We start from the raw sequence: 9,798 nt of genomic DNA, 5'->3' as shown, positions 1-9,798 counted from the left end.
CGAGTTCTTCACAAAAATGAGTCAAGAAGTGACTTGAAGTTCTACGGGAGGTGGGCTCCATTGCTAGTCCGCTAGGATGGTCAACAAGGGACTCCTAAGGCTAGATCCTAGGTTCTAAGAGTAGGAGACTAAGACCTCACAAAAATGAGGTCAACAAGTACCGAGTAATCCCTTTTGCTACAAGTCTAGCCTTGAACTTTTCAATACTTCCATCTGCTTTGTATTTAATAGTGAATACTTATTTGCGCACTACATTTCTTTTCTCGGTGGCAAAGTTGTTATGATCTAGGTACCATTCTTTTCAAGGGTAATAATCTCTTTTTCCCCATACTTTTTTCTAAGCTGGAAAGGATAAGACATCTTGGATTGAATTTGGAAACTGCACTTTATCAAAATTCTAAACAAAAGATTTTTATGAAGGTGATGATTTTTCACAGATCACAAATTCTTTTATCGTATGCTTTGTGTATTCTTGTGCTCCTTCTTCCTCTTATTGTTCATGATGTGTTGACCCAACCTCTGTGTGAACACTTGGGTGTGGAGTTCGTTTCGGTAATTTACATTCTTGATTTTGTATATCATCCCTTACATGCTAACTAGGTTTTTTCTTTCTGGTGTACGCTCAGAGTTCTTGATTCTTGGTGGGAGCTGTGGGAGGATTTAGCAGAACAGTAAACTCATTTTATTGTTGATTTGTGATAATGGGGACAAGAGTGGGCTCATCAGGGATATGAGGAAGGTGAGCTTGAGGTTCCTAAATTATACCTTAAATCTGATATTCTCTTCAATCCCCTAAATATTAGATTTGGGTAATATGGTTGATTTTAAAATAAGTTAACTTCTATAGAGTTGTAAAATTTGTGTTTATGGAGATTAGCATTTATATCTATTTTTGTTTGAAGAGTAGCTCACAAAGATGCATTTGATTGACCTGAGATCAAGTTTGCTCTTGTGTGATTGATATATTGAACAAAAGTGGTGCAACAATCTATAGAGTTGTAAAATTTGTGTTTATGGAGATTAGCATTTATATCTATTTTTGTTTGAAGAGTAGCCCACAAAGATGCATTTGATTGACCTGAGATCAAGTTTGCTCTTGTGTGATTGATATATTGAACAAAAGTGGTGCAACAAAAAATTTTTAGGCATGCTATTTATGTGATAAATAGACGTAATAATTCAACAAAATGTTTGGGTACATTGTTGGTGACTAGAATTGAACCTGCCACTTGGAGGAGATGTTTTTCTTTCTCCCAACCACATCATTTTGTTGGGGTATATTATTGTAAGAGCTTATATGAACGATGTCATATTTGAGCAGGCAATGGCCGAGAGTGGAGTAGTAGTCTTTTGCATTACTGATTTTGAGAATTTGAGTTTTCTCTGAAATTGGGTGAGGTTCACGTTGTGTAAGGTTTCAAATATGTTGGCAGTAGCGGTGTAAACAAGTTGAGTCGAGCTCGAGCCATCATTTGGTTGAACTTGTTTAATTTTATTGAGTTCGAGCTCCAGCTCGAGCTTAAGTCTATGAGCTTAAGCCGGCTTATGAGCCAGCTTGTTATTTATATAAGAGAAAACCTAATATTAATTGAAGGGTTTTATGGAATATTCTTGCAGGTTCAGTGGGTCTTATGGAAACCTTTGTTAGCTTCTTTAGAATGTCCTAGAAACTCCTATTGAAATTTTGATTTGCACTCTAGCTATTATTTTTTCATGCTGGAGCCTCATAGATTAAGTGGAGACATGCAAGCTGCCTTGACCGAGTGGTTGAGAGCTGTCTTTCAACAAAGAGATTATGGGTTCAAGGTCTTGTATATGTGGTGCGCGTGCATTTAGGGTGTGTTTGTGAAAAAATAAAAAGGTGCAGGCAGCTCTATGAAGTTGATTGTCTAGTTGGGCGGAATGGCTTCTGAATTGGTCACTGTTTTGGTCGTAGTAAGAGGAGCGTCTGTCACATTTTCTGTGCAGGAGCTTTACATTTCTTTATCTACATTATAGCAGCTTTTATTTCACACTATAATTATCTAACACAATAATCCTTTGCTGTCCTTTGCAATGAGGAAATTTATGTTTTGATTGTTTCACATTTCTTAAAATTTATTAAGTTTGACATTTTGATATGTTTTACTTCCACAGATGTCTACACGGAGAGGAAGCACTGACATACACGAATTTGATGGAATGTTTCAAGGATTTCATGTTCATTTTAAAGTTACATCTGTTACCGGACATGTTTTTAGGTTGGGTATTTATCTAAATTTTAACATTTTTGAAATTGCCCTTATTTTTTTGAAGTGTAGGAACCTCTATTCTGTGGATTGCTTTGCCTGATCTTGTTTTATTTCATTTTCGACCATTGCAGTTTAGACTTTCCAGCTAAATACCAAAATTGGGAAGCGACAGATGCTCTAGATCTTTTCCAAGCTCCTGTTGTAAAGCTAGAATCAAATCCAAAGGCAAGCTCTTCTTTTTCTGGATTTTTCTCTGCATGTTTTTGTTGTTGGCAATTTTTGTTGGTAATTGTGAAGGCCTTCAGATGCTGTAGCTGTTTAAGAACTTTTTCTATTATTAATAGTTTGTATGTGCTGCAAATTATATTTATTTTTGTAATCCTTAGGTATGTTTGTAGATAAATTCCTGAGGTAGTCCATTTATTTAAATCTATAGAAGTTACTTCATTCAATCATCCAAATACATAGAAATTTACATCATTCATAGTTAATTGAAGGGTCGGGTCCAATTAGAGTTAATAATCACATATTTCCATATGCACATACAGGAAGCATTTAAATCTATTACATAATAATAAAAAATGGCTAAGGAATATAAAATGGTTAATCAATTAATGGAACTATTCACAATCCACAATAATATATATTCAATAATCATGATTATGATTTGTCGTGCAAAAACATCAAAACATATGGTATTGAACCATGATTACAAAAGAATGCATGAACATCCAAAATGATATCTATTAAAAAAAATGCATTTCACAGATTGACTCATGAATTATATGAAATCACATATGTGGAACCAAAATAATTGTATCTTATGGATGGGAATCAATAATCTATCTCTCAAGGAGTGAAATCACAATAAAAAACCTGCTTCAGATCAGCCACACAAGCTTCTTAAGCTATTCTCTATCCCAAGTTCTCAGCCTCTTCTCGCAAAAATGTCGATGGAGAATAAATAAAACCAACCAACCTTGTTTTTTAAGAGACGAGGCTTTTAAAGAGGTATAAAAAAGGCAAATAGTGGAAATGAAAAAAATACGATGTGCAACTCTTCTTTGATACAATGCTTCTTAAAAGATAGATATATATCTATCTATATATATAGATATCCTATCATATGACAAATCACTGGATTGTTCATGCACAATCATGAGTTAGTTTATTTTCTTAAGGATTGTGCAATAGAGCTTATGCTTAAGAATTTGAAGGTGGCTTATTTTCTTAAGGATGGCACAAGCATGAAATAGTTGTCCTTAATTGAGTGCATTTTGAGGTGGCTTAATCAGGGCATGAATTGTGCAATAGAGCTTATGCTTAAGAATTTGAAGGGAACTATAGGTGTCTTCTTGAAGCTCTTTACCATTAAGATCTTCAAGTAGCTTCTTAGTAAAGCAGCCAACGTCCATGATGAATAGGTATCTTTGATGTTACACAGTGTAGATGGGTCCTTGGTTTCTTTTGATAGATTTAAAAAGATGAAGCCTTTCGGTAACTGACAACCTAAATAATAGGAAGGAGATGCATCATACTGTGGCTAAGAAAGGCAAGATGGTAGTTACACTTGAGCTCACGCCTCCAAACCAGCCCAAAAAGCTTGTACTTAAAGAGAAGTCATGCCTGTCCCTTAAAAAAAGATTATATGGGCCAAATTTTCAAGAATCTGGTGAAGCAAGGGATGGACCTACCCAATCCTCTGAAGTTCGAGCACACCATTAAAAACAAAATAAATGATCCCACAGTTTGTCTATTTCATATATTCCACCATTAAGGAGTGTTTTGCATTTAAAAATGAGCTAGAGTTTTAAACTTCTTTCTGAGGAAGTCGGTGCCCTTAGAAATTAACTCGTGGAGAATGAGAAGAAGAAGATAATATCTATCAAAGTGCACGACCCGACCAGAAGCTTGGAATTAGGTGAAAACTGTCGGACGATAGAAAATTATCTAACAGTTTAATTTCGTAAATAAAAATATCCAAAACACAAAGTAACTATTCTTTCTCATAAAGCTTTAATTTGTAATAGTTCGTACATATGTTAAACTTTTACAACAGACATGAAATAAAAAAAAATTAAAACGTAATATCTATCAGCTTGAGCTCCTTGGTGTCTATATACATATTCTCTACGATCCATCTATCCTAAAGTTGGTTTTCTTGTAACATATTAATAATTGAAGGTGTGAGTTAAACGACTAAGTGGGTAAAATATTTTAATTTATAATAATTCTCATTTTAAAAATATTTTTGTAAAAATATTATAAGCAGTAAAAGGATTGTGGTCAGGAAAAAGAAAAGTAAAGAAAGTAGTTTTTTGTTCACTTTCATTTTTCATTTTTTTATTAAATTTTTCGTTATTGAGAGTTGTCACATCATTTTTCATCTTCATTTCCATTTCGTGCACGGGTACATCACTTCCCCGGCCAGTATGATCTGCGTGTGACTCCATACACATGCATATATTATATTTTATTTCTTTTCTTGCATTTAACATTTAAAAAAAATCATAAAATTAAATGTAATTGCTATCATAAATAAACGAAACTGTTATAAAAAAAAAAACATATTTATCCACTTGTTTAGTCTATGGTTAATTTTTATCCTTTTTGCAAATCAACCCAGTTGTTTGATGCACGTAGAAGAACATTTAGGTTCTATTAATTTAAATTTCTTTCATATTAATCCTAATTGTACAATTATTATTTATTGCCTAATTTAGATGTACATATGAAATTGCCTAAGTTTGACCAAGTATTTTCCTATTTCAATTGGATTACATCAGGGATTTGCTTTAAGGTCATATCTTTTTGCTTTTGTGGATGTTGTTACCGGACTTACAGGAGTATGTACCTTGGTGTATGCTTTTCGCTAATGATATCCTTCTTGCGGATAAGACTAGAGGAGTTTAGGAAAAAACTTAAATTATGGAGGTCTATATTGGAGTCTAAAGGCCTTCATTTGAGTAGAAAACTGAATACATGGAATGCAATTTTAGTATTAGTAGCTTTAGTAGCATAGTTATAATTATGGGCTGTGAAATCATTAAAAGGTGTGAACAATTTAGATATCTCTGGTCTATTGTTCAAAGTGATGGTGATATAGTTGAGGATGTTATTAGTAGAATTCAGGTGGTTGGTTGAAGTGGAGGAATGCATCAGACCTATTGTGTGATAGAAAAGTATTGCTTGGAGTTAAAAAAAAAATAAAATTATAAGATGGTGTTGAGATTTGCAATGCTTTATGGTGCAGAATGTTGGCCTCTAAAAGTGAAGCGTAAAACAAAGTTAAGTTTTGCTGAGATGAGAATGCTTAGGTGGATGAGTGACTTGATACTTATAGAGAAAATGTGAAACGAATCTATTTGTGAAAGGGTTAATGTAGCTCCAATTGCAAACAAGATTAGAGAGAGTCGTCTTAGATGGTTTGATCACTTTAAATGTCGACCATTTGATGATTTAGTTAGGAGAGTAGATGTTTTAGATTCAACTTATGTTAAGGAAGGAAGAGGTAGACCTTAAAAAGACTTGGGCATATTGTATAAAAAATGATCTTAATCTATTAGAATTAAATAAAAATATGATACTCAATAGGAGATAATGGAAAAAAGATTTATGCAGCCGACCCCACTTAATAGGATAAAGGCTTGTTGTTGCTGTTGTTGTTTATGAATATTGAAATTACTTTTCTTTTTGTTAGAATTTCATATTAAATAATTTTTTGCCACTTTGTTATTTCAATTTAAGTTAATTTGGTAACTAGTATTAATGCATATTTTAAACTTAGGGTTCTTAAATTTTGGTTTTAATCTAATACAATTAAATTAATAAATGAACATTTTAATCATTTAAATTAAGTTTAATACTTGAAATTTCCCTTTTTCTTTTTCTGATTTCAATCTTCTCACCAATTTTTCTAAACAAATTTTAACGAAAGTTAATTAATTTGCATACAGTGTTTTATGAAATTTCAATTATTTGAAATTAATTACTTAAAATTTATTACCTTAATTTGCAAACCCCTCTGCCTTGCCCCATTATGCACATGGAGCAAGTAAGGTTCGGTCTAGCTTGTCAGGCTTGCAGGAAGGAGTCCTGCTTGCTTATTTCTTACGTTGGAGGCTTTCAAAGGCCACATAGAGTTTCTCAGGTGTAGAAGAGGCCACACGACTAGCCCCCTTTCTCCCTCGTATGGAAAATGGACGTATGGTAAGGCTCGCTCGAGCCTTCAAATGTTCAATCGATCATCTCCAGTGCAAAGGAGTGCTTCCCACGTGCTCTTCGATCGCTTGTCTCCTTCCTCTTCTACCTCTTGTGGTCGATCGTATGTGTGTGAGGAGGGCTCGAGTGAGTCTCTCTCTGCTCTTGGGAACTCGCAAACGCTAAGTTTGGGCACATTAAGCCTCAATTGGAGCTCACGAGAGTAATGAGTTTGATTTCTCTCAACAATAGGAGCTCAAAAGCTCTTTTAGAGCCTATCAATACGGAAAATGCCGCACGAGCCTTGATCTTCCTCGACAGGGTGCCTACAACTTTCCTCCACTCCTTTTTCTTTTGTTTCTGCTTCTTTCGACTAGGGCACACTTCTTTCTCGCTATCGCACTCTTGTGTGGTGGTTCGAATGAGATGGAAACGAGAGATAAGGCCTCAAATACATTTCTGGGGTTAGTGGGAGAATTCTTCGAACGACATTTGCCTCACAAGTGTCCTAAACATGCACTTTCATTTTTTTTATACTAAGTTAATTAAAATGTTAATAGTGTATTATTACAATCTTCTATCATTATAAAAATTTTGTCCTCAAAATTTAAAGTACAAGAATATATTTTATACCTTAATTGAGGAGGTGCAGATATCTTTATCTCATTCTTGATTCCTTATCTTAATTAGCATCTCTTTCAGTTCCGTGCTTTCATAATACACTAATAAAATGTATTTCTCTACTTCTAAGTTATTTCACATCATAATCTATGATTCTTTTTGGTTCCCTAAAGTTCAGATTAGGTTGAATGTTTATAGGGTATGTGACAAGCTTGCTAGCCTCATCAACAATATATTTCTGCAATAAGTAGATATGAAACACATTATGTAACCCGTACATATATGCTGGTCGAGCAAGCCTATAAGCAATTTTTCTAATTTTCTCCACGATCTCATACAGATTAATATATTGTGGGTTCAATTTTCTGGACTTTCTAAATCGTTTCACCTTTCATTGGACTAATCTTCAGAAAAAAAAATTCTTCCACATCAAATTCCATTGGTTGGTGCTTGGCATCATAATTTTTTCTGTCTGTCTAGAACTGCTCTGTCTTTCATGAGTTAGTCGAATCTTCTTAGTAGTTTCATTAACTAAGTCAGCACAAATTATTTTTTTTTCACTAGTTTCCACCCAACAAAGATGCGTACTACATTTTATTCTATATCAAGCTTCATAAGGAGTCACACCAATTCTAGCATGGAAGTTATTGTTCTACGCAAATTCTATCAGAGGTATATTTATTTTCTAGTATCCGCCAAAATCAAGAACACAATGTTTAAGCAGGTCTTCTAAGATTTGGATTGCTCTTTATAATTGATCGTTTGTCTGGGGATGAAAAATTTTACTGAATTTCAGCTGAGTACCCAAAGCCCTTTGAACTTTTCTCCACATAAGGGAATCTACTATCTTATACAATACAATTGACTTTAACTCAATGAAGGCATGATATTTCATCTACATAAATTCTGGCTAACTTATCTATAGAGTACATTTGTGTAATAGACAATAAATGTGCAGACTTAGGGCCTGTTTGGGGCAGCTTATAAGTGCAGTGACGTTTTTAAAAATGCCGTCTAACCGTTTGGTTTGTGAGTTTTTGAAAACGCTGTCTGCCGCGTTTGAGTTTTTTACACTAAACGCAGGTTGCGGGTCGACCCCCGCGGTCAACCCACGGGCTGCGTTTCTGGATAAGTTACTTATCCTGAAACGCACAAGCTGTCCCAAACAGACCCTTAGTCAGGTGATCAATAGTCACCCATATAGTTTCATGATCCTTCTTTGATCTTAATATTTCATCTCCCCTCCTCTTTAGAAAATCTCTATGCCTTTGAGTAGCCACCTGAACAATTTGTGTCATCCTCTCTCTCTACCATAATTGAAAAATTCTGAATGCCAAAGGGCATTAAAGGTTGTCTAATGACATCCTTCAATCTTGATAAAAAATGGTAGCACTTTTCATTGACATTAGAGATTAACTGAGGTTCATACCTTGACATCTTGAACTTAGCCTAATACTGCATGATAAAGCAGTCACCTTGTACCAACCTGATAAATTGATCTTGCATCTGCCTCATAACTGAAAAAGGAGCAAACCAATCCTGAAAAATCTTTACAAAATCCTCTCACTGAATTTTGTTGCTGGTTTTTTCTCCAAATTTCTCTTTTAGTTGTTGTTTTCGTTCGTTTTTCTCTCTTTTATTTTTGAAGAAGTCGCCAGTCTATCGATCATCGTATACTTTCATTTCTCGAATAAGTCTCTCTTCCGGGTCATATAAATGACTAGTAGAAGAGAAGAACCGAAAAAGACGGACATACGACAATGCGACAAACAAGAGAAAACACAAAGTGTGGAGAGTCTACGTGCGACTAGCCTTGCAAAGATAGACCAAGCATGTCTGCCCAAACAAGATCGGGCAGAGGCACCTTAGACTGATATTCGTGTAAGAATATTACCATAACCAGATATTCAGGTGTATGTGCTTGTTCTGGGGTCAAGAGCATTCCCAGAAGAATGTATTTCTACTGTTAATTACATCTTAGGGGTACCCAAGTATATTCATGATAAAAGAAGTTTCGCTTATATTATCATGAATCTGTGGCATTTGGTACTTAAATGAAGGTTATTTCCTGTGGAAACACCACGATGCTTCAAAACTCTCGCTAAGTCATCGGTCAGAGTAGTGAGTCTCTCACATCCCAAATGTGTAGCGGCTTATCGGCATACAAAACTCACAGAATTACCCAAATCATCTTGACGGAGATATCTCAATACGTCAAAACACGTCGAGGTCATAAGGGCAGAGGACAAATCGTTGTATCCCAAATGGGCGACAGCTCATCGGCTTCGAACCGTCAAAATGATATCAACAAAGTCAATGAACGACAGAGCTCAAAGGAGCTCAGCAACAAGAATGTAGAGTGATCTTAGAAAGGTAGATGTAATTGGGTCGGAGTGCCACAGATTCGTCATACATAGCTACTAGGATCCTAAGTCTACCAAGTCGTGAAGGTAGTCGACCCAACACGTCCTGAGATCCCGGTCAACAATCCGTAAATTGTGTCGTCCACGGGGAACTCAGTAGCCCTAAGATCAGAGGAAGAAAATTCTATCTTTTGACTTGAAGCTGGAGCTCCAAGTGGTGAGACTTAAACCTGCTAGTGGCAATGATGCCTCAGAAAAGAAGAGAAGTGAAGATTCAGTTACAAAGCTGGAAACACTCTAAACAAAGGACTTACACCCTATCTGGGTCGGAGAGTTTTTTAACACCCTAAACGCATTAGACAATCACCTATATAAAAGGTTGT

The 9,798-nt window shown here is 35.2% G+C and overlaps 1 protein-coding gene across 2 annotated transcripts in view; it reads left to right on the top strand.

Moving 5' to 3' along the window:
- The window catches only part of LOC110030842 (DNA topoisomerase 3-beta), a 59,238-nt gene that overhangs the window by 12,656 nt on the left and 36,784 nt on the right, over positions 1 to 9,798 (top strand). For both annotated transcript variants that reach the window (XM_020733775.1, XM_020733776.1), the window contains exons 3-4: positions 2,137 to 2,240; positions 2,363 to 2,456. In XM_020733775.1, coding sequence (XP_020589434.1) covers positions 2,137 to 2,240; positions 2,363 to 2,456 — 198 coding nt within the window. The remainder of the gene's footprint in view (positions 1 to 2,136; positions 2,241 to 2,362; positions 2,457 to 9,798) is intronic.

The sequence above is a fragment of the Phalaenopsis equestris genome, unplaced genomic scaffold (assembly GCF_001263595.1).
Source record: "Phalaenopsis equestris unplaced genomic scaffold, ASM126359v1 Scaffold000761, whole genome shotgun sequence".
In the NCBI taxonomy this organism is placed as follows: domain Eukaryota; kingdom Viridiplantae; phylum Streptophyta; class Magnoliopsida; order Asparagales; family Orchidaceae; genus Phalaenopsis; species Phalaenopsis equestris.
The sequence above is the reverse complement of the archived record's forward strand: the minus strand, read 5'-3'. Positions and strand labels throughout refer to the sequence as shown.